Genomic DNA, 14,974 nt, shown 5'->3' on the forward strand with positions numbered 1-14,974 from the left:
CATACCTTATTCATTAGGCACTTTTTCTCTGCCAGCTTGGTAGCACTTTTTGTGAAATGTGTAAACGCCAGGTGTCGTAATCGTCCAGGATGGAGATATCAAGTCAGCATGCATATTACACCAACTGTTAAGTATCAGTACTCAACAGATTTTACAGTGTTGTAATACAATCACTCATTACGTTAATTAACCCTAATTACTTCACTTAGCACATGGAGAAATAGCAGTGCTCAAGCCTGTCTTCTGATAATTACAGCTACACATATCTAATAACCTTACATTAATTGATAGCACATGCGGGAAAAAGCACATCCATATTCGTTACGCTGTTACTTAAAAAAACGAATGACCAAAAAATACGATTAGATTATGTGTGAATTAATGTCAACTCTAATATGTATTTTAGACTATTATCAATGTATAGTACGAATTATATTCTCTACTTTCTTAAGGCTACATAACCTATTGTGTAGACTCTGTTTACATGTACTATATTTGTTTAGTTCAATCCTCTTTTTAAGCTAATCTTTAATCTCCTAAAACAGTTAGGCCGCCTTAACACTCAGGACTCATTAGCATGTTAATCATTTCCTCATTCTCATAACTAAATATCATTTACAAGTGGTTAATAAAGTATTAAAACATTATTTGGCTTAGCAGACACCCATGTAACAATTTCCCTATGGCCACATATTAGATTGATAGATTAGAATGTATTGGAGTGTTGGATTTGGTATGGAGTGTTAAATTTAATTAGCCACAATGACTTTAGGAATATCAAGAGCACTGTTATTTTCTATGGTGTTACTGTAATATTTGGTGCTGTGGATACATCAGTACGGACACAGAACTCAACTGTCTATCCAATACCGTGCTCTGAAAGTGTCCTATATAAGAGCACTTATGTTTTATTATCTTCTCCTTACTTACCAGGTTTTAAGGTTAGGTTCACAGCTCATTTTAAACATAAAGAATAAACCAGAGCTCAAGTACATACTCTCTAAGGCAAAGAAGCAAATCCAAAAATACATAAACTGAGCATGAAAATAATTGTACTGATGCATCCTTATGAACTGCAAATTTAAGGGAGCATAATTGTTCTTAATTGTTTAATTAACGTTTGTTTGGGGTATGGACAATCTGTTTTCTCTGTAAGGTTGCTTCAGTAGTGTGTGACACATAACTCTGTGGCTTCTCCTTGGCTTGAGCCTTGTTTGATTTCACTGTGTGCTTCATGTGCATTTAGTTTCTCTACAGTCATGGACATGTGCTCTGCTTCATTCTCTCTATTACTTGGTTCATTTCTGTTTCTCTTCTCATCTAAAGAAAACTTCAGGCCTCAGTGAAACAGGGTGTTTCTAATTTGAGATTTAAAAGCAGCTAGTCCAATCTCCCCCCCCACCCCTTACTTCTCTGTTCATGGTCCCTTTGCCCACTATTGCCCCCTGGCTCACATAGTCTTTCTCTCTGACCCCTAGCGGGTGATCCGCAACAGGAGCCACTCTCTGGATGCCATGAGTTTCAGTATCGGAAAGCGCGTGGTCTCCTCTAGTCACAGCGGCAGTTTTACCCAGAACAACAACAACAACGATCAGCTGCACTCACCAGATGCCCACAAATACACTGGGATAGTAAGTAACACACCCTCTAGCCTCAACATGAGCCAAAAGAAGCTCTTAACCCGTTTCTGCTACCCTTGTCCCAATCCCAATAATGTGCACCTTTCAAGTCCGACCCTCACACTTTTTTTTCTTAGCCCACTTATCACACTTATTTTCAATAAACATATAATGGTTAGTACAGTTACAAGCAAAAAAAAAAAAAGACTCCTAAACAGCATTTCTAAGAAAGACATAACAAGAGAAGCCAGCTGTATGAATTCATATTTTCATGTAACACTGTGTTTTTATATATGTATGGATATATAGCCTTTGCCATATCCATAATCCTGCTTCTGTTTTGTTACTAATGACACACTGCCTCGTGCAGTTCTTTATCACATACTCATTGGAGTGCATTCTCAATTCATGCTCATCTAATCTAATGATAAGCTGGATGAAAATGACATTTGAACCATAACAGAGGTTTAAATGACTATCTGCTCTATTAAAAGCATGTCGTATGACTCAGAGAAATGGTCCAAACCCTATTCAATGTTATTGACTTCTAGTCCTGGTAGAAGGTTTTCTGGAGATCTTGGCAAGCCTTGAGATTTGTATATGTTGTAAAGTGTGTGTTAGAGTTGTGTATAGTTTTGGGATGAAATTGTAACAGGTTCTTGCTGAAGGTATCAGAAAGAAGACCTACACAAATATGTGTCATGAGAGTGAAATGCGCATCATAACCTGCTGAGTGAGGTGTGTATTTGTAAAGGTGCATGGGTGTTTAAATGTTGTTTTTTTTTTTTTTTTTTTTTTTTTTTTTTTTTTTTTTTTTTTTGCTGTTCTCGTGTTTTATCCACAGGCATGAACTGACGATGAACTGAGCTGTGCTTTGCTGTGTGTGGTGAGTATGTGATGTGTACACAGCAGGCCTGGGTCACACTGCTTGAGGGCAATGCTGGCCTTCTCCAGCCAGCCAGCTCAGCCGCCTGCCTGCTCCTCTCTATATAATAATTTCTCATTGCCCAGTACAGCTGCTCTAATAGAGTTCCTGCCAGCCCTGTGGATTGTTGCAGCTGTCGGACTCCACGTGAATTACGTCACTGCCAACAACTATGTTTGCTGGGAGACCCCCATCTCCCCTCCTTCTAACAATCACACGCTTTTGTCCACAAGGAACACACATCCTGGATAAAATTTCCATGTTTTTGCTGGTTTGTTAATCCAATAGTTGTTGTTGTTTTTATCTCATTTGTGTTTTAACATCCCGTGTCATTTTTTGGATATTTTGACTTTGATATTTAACGTTTTACAAACTGCTTTCACTTCTGCACTGTGAATTTTTCAGCTGTAATGACATTTCAGGGGGTGAAACAGGGTTTGGAATACTCCCACTCAAATATTACATATAATCTCATGAAAACTGAAGGATATACAATGAATTTACTTATTGTAAATTGTATGTTAAAACCCAAAGATTTCTTAACAGTATAAAAAAAAAACCTGTGTTACGAAACGTGTTTGTGTGTGTGTGTGTGTGTGTTTGTCTGCCCGCAGTGTCTCAATTGTCTCTAACAGTCTGCTTGTGTGCTCCTTTTCTCAGCCCTGCTCTCTTGTCCCTCACAGGCCTCCGTACCCAACCATGGCTCTTCAAGTTCCTCATCTGGCTGCTATGTTTCCATAATAACCATTTTACTGTCTAATTATTAAGCCTGACAACTGCCCTGTGTGGTTTTATAACAACCTGCTGCATGACAGCTCATGGTCTCTTCCCTCTCCCCCTTCTCTTCCTCTCTTTCTTTGTCCCTCTGTTTGTGTGACCCCTCTGCAGTCTTTGCTTGTCCCAGGCAAAAGTCCCAGTAAATACGGACGTCGCGGCAGTGCCATAGGGATAGGAACGATAGAAGAGGTTCATGTAAAACTCTCACTCTTTTCTCCATCTTTTTCTTCCACTGCATGACCGACTCTCATTACCATAGCACTGCATAAGCAGACATCAAATCTCAATCAGAGGAAACAATATGTTGTTAAGTGTCACTTAGTTTTATATCTAGAATAATACATTTTGATTTAAAAAATGTTTCCTGTGTTTACAGGATTTTTCCAAAAGAACATTCTTTGCAACATAATGTTGAATGTTCTTAAAGGCAGAATCCATGGACATCTGTTTATACAGACTTTTCCTAGCAATTCACAGGCACAGCTGACATTATATATTCAATGACTATGCTTTTAGTTTGTTTATGTTAACCTACTGAATAGCTAATTTCTCAGTTGCTTAGCATTAGGATTTTTTTTATATATAATATTAACTACTTTAGCAGTAAATGTACTTTAGACTCAAATGGTCATTTATTAATTTGGCTACATATCTGAGTGTAAAAATTTAACTACATTACCATAGGTGCCTATTTGCAGTAGCCCCTATTTTCATGCCCTCTATGTTGTGTTGTGTAGGGACAATGACCCAGAGCACATGGTTGTTTCACTAATAATGCATGGAATTGTCATAAACTTACAGCATTCTGTTACGCAATGAAAGCCCCTGTAGCTGCCTAAAGCATTTGTATTTGTATCATTTAGCATTTGAACTTACTCAGCATTTTTGTCACCGAGGTGAAAATATCGCTTCTTCTTTTCAATATCCTGCCTGTCCAAATATATTCCATATTGTGTCCTGTATCGCTAGGTTTCGCAATGTCTCCCTACCTGTTTATTGTGGTATATATAGCTCAATGAATTTCTTTGCTCTTGTCCAAATATCAAATATTTAATAGTTTGCTATTGTACCACAAGGTAGAAGAAGAAAGAAATAACTGTAAGTGTCCGTTCTTACCCAACACTTCTGAAGTTATTCCAGACAAAAAGGTTTTTTCAAGTTATATTTTTTAAAGCTTTAAAGTGGGAGTAGGAATAACCCAGTAAACAGACTGAGAACAAAGTGGCCACAGTAAAGCAAACATCATCGAAGCTCAGTAGTTCAGCCCCTGTCTTTTATCTTGCAGCGATGCATAAAGCCTGGTTCTGTAGTCATTTAATGATGCCTGTGGACCAGCATGTTGCCTTTGGGCAGTTCTGGATCACATCAATAGTTTTCAGTCTCCCAGACATGTCAGAGTGCATCCTGTCACAATAAAACTACAACCGTGTGGCAAAAAGCTATAGTTCTTAAGCATACTTGGCAAGTAAAATAAATAACATAGCTGTCCAGCCTAATTATTCTGTGACATACAGCAGAATATTAAACTATGTGTACTACAAAAATTGTGGGAGGCTGATCGTATGGTGTAGTATTTTGATTATCGAAATCTCACAGATTCTGTCTGTTTTCTACAGTCTCTGATCATTCCCGGGAAAAGTCCAACGAGAAAAAAGTCTGGCCCATTCAACTCTCGCAGGAGCAGTGCTATCGGCATCGAGAACATCCAGGAGGTGCAGGAGAAAAGGTAAGGAGCTCCGGAGCTTCAGGCACAAAGCTGTAGCATCTGTTATGTCAGAGGCCATGTTATTACCTGGTACACTGCTGTTTGTCATGCTGTTTGTGAAATTTAGACATTACATGTGTACATGTACACACTATAGCAACTTCAGTAGGAAAACAAGAAACCTGCTCAGACATGCAATTATCCAATCAATTATGGCAGCAGTGCAAATGAATAAAAATATACAAAATAAATATGATCCCAGTGACTGAATGTGGCTTTTTTTTATGTTGCCAGAAAGACTGGTTTGGTTATTTTAGAGGTGGGTTTCATACTGGGATTTGCAGGCTCTGTCTTTAGAGTTACACAAAATGCACTAAACAAAAAGACATACGATTAGCAGCAGTAGTGTGGGCAAAAAAGAAAGGTGGGAGGGCAATGGTCAGATTTGTTTGAGTGGACAGGAAGAGTGCACAATCACAAATAATCACTGTGGTGAGCAGAAAAGCATGTTAAATCCAAGAAGAAATCAAGAACAGGGATCTGAGGCTACAATATGCACAAGCTCACTGAAACCGGTCAGTTAAAGGTTGAAAAAACATCACCTGATCCGTATAATTGCATAAATGAGCAGGTGTACATTTGTTCCTATTAAACCACAGAGTGTACATTTTAACTCCTTTTGAACCATATGTTGAGACAAACAAAAGGAAAGGTCATTAATTGTGTGCCATTGTATTTGTGTTTGTGTGGTTACTGAAGGATTGCTGCTCTCTTGTCAGAGGACAGAACAGTGCTCTGTGTCTCTCTGCCCAGCGTCAGTCTCAGGAACGGCAGGCTCATCATGGATTCCTCTAAGTAGAGATGCCACCTCAGAATCAAATTATTAACCGCAGAATTGCCTGGCACTGTTAGATATAACATAGTGGAATAGAGTGCATAAGATTCTAAGCTTTTGTGCGCATGATAAATTAAGTAACCAAAATATTAGTGATAACGATTATTTATTTATTTAATGATGCAGCTTAATTGACCTCTGTTATATTTGCTAGAAACGTTAGTAACTCATAATCTATATCTGTGATGAACAAAAGAGAAGATATGCTGCCTAAAGGCCCAGTGCTTCCAAGTAATAAGAATTCCACAGAGTCTATGCACTAAGCTTTTTTTTTCACTAGTCTGCTTAGCCTGAACCTAATGAGCTTTCACATATATAAGAATTGGGGCCGACATATAACTGTCCAGTTTTTATTTTTGTGAAGAGAAATGAAAAAAAAAAAAAGCATTAGAGCCGTTCATCCAGCAGTTTTACAAATATATAATAACATGGGTACAAATAAGTTAATTCAATACAAAACACAAAATGTATTTTATTAATAACAAAAACAATCAGTTTGGTGTGGTGGTTTGAATTGTAGTTTTAATACGTTATACTCCCCAAAAGACATATTCCATACAAGCATGATATATATTAAATCTATAATATATCTATAGGTCTTTAGGTAAATTCTTACAGTCACTAAAAATGCAACTGAATCCTGTACCTCTTTTCAAAAGCACTATCTTAATTTGGATGTAGTCGAACCTCATCTATTCACATCAGATTTTAATGAATTTATTCTAACCAAATTTTTTTCCCAAGTACTTCTGCAAAGTTGCTCGAGAGAGAGAGCTTAAAATATTTCTGCCACCTGCACCATGCCATGAAGAGGTGTCTTATTTTAGCCCTGGCATTACGATCTATATTAAAAAAAGAGCTCTTTATGTGATTTATGTGGAACCTCAGAGTACAACTTTCACTTGCAGCAGCTCTTCTGGAATTCTTGTTGTTCAGCAGATTCTGTAGTGATTCAGCATGCTTTATTCCCATTATAGGTGTCTAATATGCCTCATTACTAACAAGCAGATGTAGCGTGCAGCTATATCGTCACCTACTCCTAACTGGAGCACTGCATTCATCTACAGTGTGGATGAGATTTCTCCTGCTGCCACCTAATGGTTGGTGTGTTTATGTGCAGCAGCAGCAGGGACAGTTCGCCAAGCACACAGAAGACTCCAGACAGCGGACATATATCACAGGAACCCAAATCTGAAAACTCGTCCAATCAGAGCTCACCTGAAGTCCTTGTTACTAAGAACAGGTAAGAGATATGACCTTGAAAAAATTACTATTGGGAAAGAGTAAATCATTATATTTTTTTTACAAGTTCTATAGATGTGGGGAGTGGTAGCATAGTGGTTAAGGCATTGGACTTTGGATCAGAATGTCATGAGTTAAAATCCCAGCTTTACCTTCTCCCACTTCTGGGCACTTGAGCAAAGCCCTTAACCACTCTGCTGCCCAGTTGTATGAATAAGACAAATATAAAATGCTCTGAATAAGGGCATCTGCCAGAAATGTTAATGTTAAAATGTGTGTGTGTGTGTGTGTGTGTGTGTGTGTGTGTGTGTGTGTGTGTGTGTGTGTGTGTGTGTGTGTGTGTGTGTGTGTGTGTGTGTGTGTAGCTCAGCCATGTGCTTCAGAGCCACTTCCATCCCAGAAGCTCATGATTTGTCACGCTCATCCTCAAACGCCAGCAGCTTTGCCAGTGTGGTGGAGGAAAACGAAACCGAGGCTACTGAGGACTATGATACAGGAATGGTGCGTGGTTTATAAATCTATGTACAAAGCAAATGATACATTCTAAAAGAATTCAAATTTGTTTATACAGTATCTGTTTTTTGTAGCTATATATTGTATGAATCCATTCGAGCAGACAAAAATGCTGTAATTTTTTGTGTTTAGGAAAGTCTGTCGTCAGCAGGGACGCCACACAAGCGGGACTCGTTCACCTGCAGTGCATGGCTGGAGGACAACGCAAACAACATTAACACCACCAGAAGAGGGAGCTCTCCTGGTCAGTTACAAACAGCAGTGATAAGCATGGCAATAAATAAGAAACAATTTACAAAATTTTCTTATTCTATAGTTGTAATGTCTGATGTATGTTAATCAGTCAGGTTGAGTAATGTCAAATATGTGAAAGCTAACTGCAAAGTGTTCATGCAACAGGTATAGGCAAACCTCCTGATGGTGGTAAAGGTAATGAACAGAACCGGACGGACATCCGCATTAAGCTAGATCGTCCACTTGACCACAAGTCTACATCGGTGAGGAGCATTTTCTAATGTCTTTTTCAAACCTTTTAACTGCAGCTTTATTTATAGGTTAGATTCACTTTGTTAGAGAGCGTGTGAAAGAAAACACAGGGTAAGTGTTTGTAGTAGACATAATATACTCTAGGTTTACATACTGTAGGAAAACTGCTGGGGAGGGAAACCGTGCAGTTACATGCTGGACATGAGCAAAACAAGAATTTATTTATTTAAAGTTTATGATTTCTACAGTGACTACTTCTAGTAAAATGTCTACATGTAATACTGGGTTGCAATATTACATTTCAATTACACTTCCATAAATTAGTTTTTGTGTTGAAAAATAAAACACTTCTGGCTTTTACACCATTGACTGCTTATAACTACTACTCGGTTATGTAGTTTGTGTCATGTCCTGTAGTTTTTCTGCATCTTGATAGTTTATTATTGACTAGAGCGTGGGCCTGGATGTTGCATCTGCTATTACGTGAGACAAAAAATGCAGTATTTAGGCAACACTGTGTGTTCCATGTATAACCACTGTTCGTTGTGTGTGTCATGTGCAGAGCTGCTAGCCTTTCCAATATGTGTGTAATCCTGGATCTCCATCAACAGGTTAGCAGCGTCATTCAGCTTCTTACCTATGCAGGATTAATTAACATATATGTGAAGGAGTAATCAGATGTTTATTTACTGTCACTGGAAAGAACAGGTACTATAATATATATATATATATATATATATATATATATATATATATATATATATATATATATATATATATATATATATATATATATATATATATATATATAATAGTACATGTTCTTTCCAGTGACACTCTCCTTTTGATGGTTTATATATATATATATATATAATATACAAAATATATATTGTGGTGTCAAAAAGTGGTGTCAAAAAGTGTTGGCCCCCTTCCTGATTTTTTTGCATGTTTGTCACACTTTCATGTTTCAGATCATCAAACTAATGTAAATATTAGTAAAAGATAACACAAGTGAACACAACATGCAGTTTTTAAATGAAATGTTTTATTATTAAGGTCTAACAAAATCTAAAACTGCATGGCCCTGTGTGAAAAAGTGTTTGCCCTCTAAATCTAATAACTGCTTGGGTCACTCTTAGCAGCAACAACTGCAATCAAGCGTTTGCGATAACTTGCAATGAGTCTGTTACAGCGCTGTCGAGGAATTTTTGTTGTTGTAAATCAGCCACATTGGAGGGTTTTTCGAGCACTATTTTTTCAACACTTTTTTACAGCACTGTATGTGTATATATACAGTATATATATATATATATATATATATATATATATATATATATATATATATATATATATATATATATATATATATATATATATATATATACTTTTTAGGGCTGTAAATTCATTCAAATATTTAATCGTGATTAATCGCATAATTGTCAGGAGTTAACTCGTAATTAATCCCAACTTAATCGCACATTTTTATCTGTTCTTAATGTACCTTAAATTAATACTTTTGTAGTTTTTAATACTCTAATCAAAATGGCTATGGACAAATATAAATGCTATATGTAAATGTTTGTTTATTATTAGTGAAACCATATTCACCATAAAGCATTAATATAAAATATTCTTGTAAATATGTAAAAGTAATTCCGGTGTTTTAAATTACGTAAATCATCAGGACACCAAACAGAAATTTTGCATCCACGGATGGTTTTAATTGCCGGAAAGGTGCACCATGATGGATTTCAATGCTTAAATTGAGACTTGACGCATCAGTCAAACAGATGTTTAGTGATTAGTTTAAATATATATATCTGAGTAAAGAAAGGACGTTGTGAATAAATGTGTGTTGTGTTGAAGGTCTTAATTTCACCTCTTATACATTTATTTATTTATATTTTTATAAAAATGGTCAAAAAGATTTGCATGTTGATAAAATAAGTGGCGTTAAAATAAATTTGCAATAACAATAATGACAGCCCCAATATATATATATATATATATATATATATATATATATATATATATATATATATATATATATATATATATATATATATATATATATGAATATATACTGAAATTTATTCATTTTATTGTCTCTATAAAACTTGTCTTTTTTTGACAGCTACCATTATAGCATTCCTATAAAACTCATGAGCTCGGGTTTTCACCGTGACTGCTACTGCTGTTGAAGATGATGAAGGTGATGAAAATAGCTCTAGCCTGGACCTCAGTGACAGCTGAGAGGATGGTGATTATGTAGATAATAGAGTGACTACATCCTGCATCAGACTACTGCTTTACTGGTGGCCCGGTACAGGACTGAGAGAGTGAGGGAGAGAGAGGCAGGAATGGGGGGCACAGGCTGCATGGAGAGACCTTATTTGCACTGCATCACTTTCCTCTTCATTGTGAATTTCTTGTCTCTTATTCGATGCCGCTGAATTTGGAGTGTTCTGTTCTGTCCTGTCCTCAGTGCTGCTTCAAGTCTATGTAAAAAAAAAAATGTAAAAAAAAATCGATCATGTCTATTAGCCTGTTATCGACTGCTGTCTGTTTCTCATGTTGGTAAATGGCTCCTAAAGCTGTGCCATCTTTAGCTCCAAATATTCCAAAAATGAAAAGCAGCATGCAGCAGGTAAAGCTGGCTGGGGTGATTTTCAGACATTGGCATGGGCATGCTGTTTTGTTTTAGTTGTTATTTCTTAATTATTATGATTATTGTCTGATTTTCACCTCTGGATAATCACTACTGATGCTGGTACTATGTTACACCTCCAGAAAAATGTACAGTCTAACATATGTAAACAAACATTTTCCATCAAATTCATTTCAAGTCTGTAAAAAAAAAATTCAAAAAGGGTTATATTCACCTAATATATATTCTTGAATTAGACGTGAATAAATTATGTGAAAAAAAATGCCTTACATATCCCTCAAACAGGTGATTCATCTAGCCAGCTAAGTCGCTCCAGCATTCACATATAGAATGTGATTTACTGTGTTGTTATAAACCTCATATGCCCTGCTTATAACAAGAGAAGCTTCTTTATTGAGTCTTGGTTAATTCTGTGCAAGGAAAAAGTTCACCATAATTATATATAACACAGAAAACATTATATACAAACAAACTGTGAGTTCCTTCTGTAATGTGCTCACTTGAGTATAAAACAGTGTCTTGGTTCTTTGTCAAAGGTGTTCAGACCTTAGATCTGTGAAGAATGCCACTGTAAGATTTCAAGCCTGCATAAAATATTCAGGCCTTCCCATTCAAATCCAGCTCACGATAGAAATATTCATGAATGGTGAAAATTTTTAATGTATCTGACTCTAATGTGATGTTAAATATATATATTTTTCCAGACATAAAGATTAGTTTATTCAGATCTACTTTACAATATATAAGCATATGACTTAACCTGATACTGTCTTTGTACCTCGGTAATATCAAAATCACTGATAACATGATTGTAGATGTCAATGAGAAAATCTAGCACAGGAATTAGTGTGTGGGTTGCCTTACTGTGAGGAACAATGGCGATTAGGAAGGAAGTGGGGTAGATGAAGGTATAAATGTAGAGTAAATATTCAAGTATATATAATTATTTATTTATTTAAAAAAAACCAAAAACAATGAGTTGTCAATGTTGTTTTATTTGTCCCAGTGGCCAGTGCTTGAGCAGAACTTCCTATTCTATTTCCCATTGCCAACAAGCAGATATGAGCATAATAAATGACTCCAGTAAACCCTTAATCCCTTAAATTATGTAATAATATGTAATAAGTATAAAGGCAGATCCACTAGGAGTCCTGGGAGATGAAACTGAGTTTTCGTATATAATTTCTTGACAGTCTAAATTTCCTTAAAACAAGTCATAATTGTGTAAAGATGGAGGACATTTCTAGAAATACTTTGAATAGAATTGAAATAAAAGAATCTGGGTTTTTTCTGAATAAAAATGAAATAAAATGCTTATGTCAGCCATGCGAAGTGTTTTTGTGCCCCTCTGTGGTCAGTTCTGGTCTTTTTTAAAGCTAGAAGCCTCAATATTGTAGTTTCAGTACAAAAGTCTAATTAGGTAACAAATAAATCGGGCAGGAAATGTGGCTGCTTAAAACAGGGTACAGATCAAGAAAAGCTTTGACTGTTAGTGTGATTTCTTCATGCTTTTGTGGGCTCATTTGTGTAAATACAGCTGTTTTGTACATTAACCTGCTGCCCCAAACAAAAAAAAGATGAAATAAAGAGATTTGGGTGAAATATTTCTCTGAGACTTTGATTTGATTTTGTTTGATTTAAACACATGCAATAATCTGTAATGCAATCATCTCCAATTACTGGTATTCAATAACAGCATAAATTGTTTTTAAATGTAATAATAATTTCACTGCTTTGGCTTTATGGTAATTGTTTCAGCTTTTCTCACTGTACTTTGTAAAGCAAACAAGACTCACGGCTGATGCCTGACTGTAATATTTTCATACTAACACTCAGTGACTGTTTTTCCTTTCAGAACTCAAAAATTATTTTACTTTTGTGCTGTAATGCTGTTAGTTACATCACTTATTGTCCGAATCAATGAAAACACCTGGACATCCATGCGATCATGTGGCACCAAAGAGAAAAGTAATGCAGATGCAGGTCAAGAGCTTCAGTTATTGCTCACATCAAACATCATACAGGCTCATACGGGCACAGGCTCACTGATATTGGGATGTTGAACATTGAAAGAAAATCAGGCAGCTGCTGCTTAGACTTTATTCCTGATTTTGAATAACCAGAGTGGGTAATGATGTAGTGTTCTGCTGTTGCATTCTATCCACACCCTCATGATTTGGTATTTGTTCATCATGGTTGTAATGAATGGTTATTTATCATACAAACCAAAAGCACTTTTTACATAAAGCACTGCAACCCACAGGATGTGTTATTTTTCACATCATACTGGCTGTTGTATGTGAAAACATGATCAGTAAGATCACATTTTCTCTATTCTTATGTATGATGTGAACATTATTTGAGGCTCTTGGCCTGTATCTGCATGATTCTTGCCTTGCCCTTCTGCTACATGACCGGTTGATTGAACAAATGCATAGATGTGAAAGTGTCCAGATGTTCCTTATGTACGGAAGTCCCAAGAGGCCATGCATTATAATGTATTTTTCTTTCTTGTTTACTGGAAAACATCTAGAACATGCGGTTATGCCGACTACATAGAAAAAATACTGATCACGAGAAAATTAAGTCGTGATAACGAGAAAACAAGAAAGAAAAACTTTATAATACATGGCCTCTTAAAACTCTCCAGTACTTATGAAGTGACGGTGAGTATAAAGCTTAAATCCACAGCTAGTTGCACTGACTGAACACTAGAGGGAGATGGTGTATGATAGAAGTGTGTATCCTCACTATTACCTGTCACATGCACTTCCTTCAAAACAGCCCAGTTCCAGTTGGCTCACAGAAAACCTGTTAGTAAACAGATTCCTCAAAGTTTGCTCGAGATAAAGAAAAGAAAAGTTTAAAGTAAAAGTAAGCATGAATAACAAATTAGCACACAGATGTTGCACATATGCACAAAACATCTGTAATGTCGAAACGGTAAAATACAGAAACATTTAAAAGACGGGCATTATTATTGTTGTTGTTGTTGTTGTTGTTGTTGTTGTTGTTGTTGTTGTTAAAATAATATGGTGGGTTGACATTCACCGGTCACGCCAAACAATAGAGCAATGGAATTTAAATAATTCTATTTTAAAACATATTATTGAAACTATTATTTTAAACAGAATAATTACAATTTGATATAAAGAGATACATTTTAATGTTAATTATTAAAATGTATCTCTTTAAGTAAGTAAGTAATTACTCCTTTTAAATTAGTAGGCATAGACTAATATAAGGACATTTTTACAAGGTGGATGATTTGTGGCATCCGTCCCCACATTGATCCCTATACAGTATATGTTATAAGACCATATCTAGTTCCAATAATTAACATTAAAATGTAGGAATGATATGATACTAAGGTTAACAGTAGAAAATTAAATTCCACATTTTGCCTGTGAAGCACAATTCAGTATGTTTTTACAGTAAGCTTCCTGTGTTTTTTTTTATTCCCAACGTTTCTATTCTGAAGCTAAATCCACTGCTGCTTTCATGTGTGATTCAAAAACAATGTGTAGGCTTGAATCACATATGGAAGTAAGTCTCCAGTAAGTGAGATTCTGTATTATAAAACTCTTGTGTATCAGCTACTGCCCTGAGAAATAAACAAAAATTACATTTGTTAGCTTCTTTGCTTTGTTGCCTGCTTTCTATAGGGAGTGCATTTAATTAAAATTATACATGAGAAAGAAATATATACAAAAAAAGAATATTCAGCTAAAAGTATCTACGTTTAGTTTGTGCAAGTGTGCACCATTGTAACAAGAATAAAGTGTGTAGCTGATGGATTCACACCCCATAACATAATGTGATGTATAATTCATGCCGAGCCTATCAACCCCCTTATTTAGCACTTCATTTACTGCTTGCCACCCACCTAACACTCTCCTCGTCGCCTCACTGTGCCTAAGGGTCTGATCGAGCTAATTAACCAGCTCTACATATCCATTACCATGTTTTAAAAGTCTGCTCCTTTTATTTTTATCATAGTCAGTAACTCTTGTTTTTTTTTTTTTTTTTTTTTTTTTTTTTTTTTTTTATACCATGACACAATAATGGAATTAAACAGAGGTCAGACATCTCTATTTGAACTAATGAACAATGTCTGGCTGCCCAGTGGTTTGCTTAAGGCATT

The 14,974-nt window shown here is 35.9% G+C and overlaps 1 protein-coding gene across 50 annotated transcripts in view; it reads left to right on the forward strand.

Moving 5' to 3' along the window:
- rap1gapa (RAP1 GTPase activating protein a) overlaps positions 1–12,432 on the forward strand; it is a 121,919-nt gene extending 109,487 nt beyond the window's left edge. For 11 of the 50 annotated variants that reach the window (XR_014538007.1, XR_014538008.1, XR_014538013.1 and 8 more), the window contains 10 exons: positions 1,479–1,631; positions 3,433–3,510; positions 4,938–5,047; positions 5,786–5,881; positions 7,042–7,164; positions 7,529–7,664; positions 7,809–7,920; positions 8,076–8,273; positions 8,725–8,773; positions 10,297–12,432. Coding sequence is in view for 21 of the 50 variants with exons in the window: in XM_083569827.1 (XP_083425953.1) it covers positions 1,479–1,631; positions 3,433–3,510; positions 4,938–5,047; positions 5,786–5,881; positions 7,042–7,164; positions 7,529–7,664; positions 7,809–7,920; positions 8,076–8,173; positions 8,725–8,733 (915 nt within the window). In the remaining 29 variants the exon portion in view is untranslated. The remainder of the gene's footprint in view (positions 1–1,478; positions 1,632–3,432; positions 3,511–4,937; positions 5,048–5,785; positions 5,882–7,041; positions 7,165–7,528; positions 7,665–7,808; positions 7,921–8,075; positions 8,274–8,724; positions 8,774–10,296) is intronic. The other 39 variants (XM_083569820.1, XM_083569823.1, XM_083569837.1 and 36 more) reach the window with 19 other exon arrangements.
- Positions 12,433–14,974: the final 2,542 nt, after the last annotated feature.

Source organism: Silurus aristotelis (genome assembly GCF_946808225.1).
Source record: "Silurus aristotelis genome assembly, chromosome: 19".
Classification (NCBI taxonomy): Eukaryota; Metazoa; Chordata; class Actinopteri; order Siluriformes; family Siluridae; genus Silurus; species Silurus aristotelis.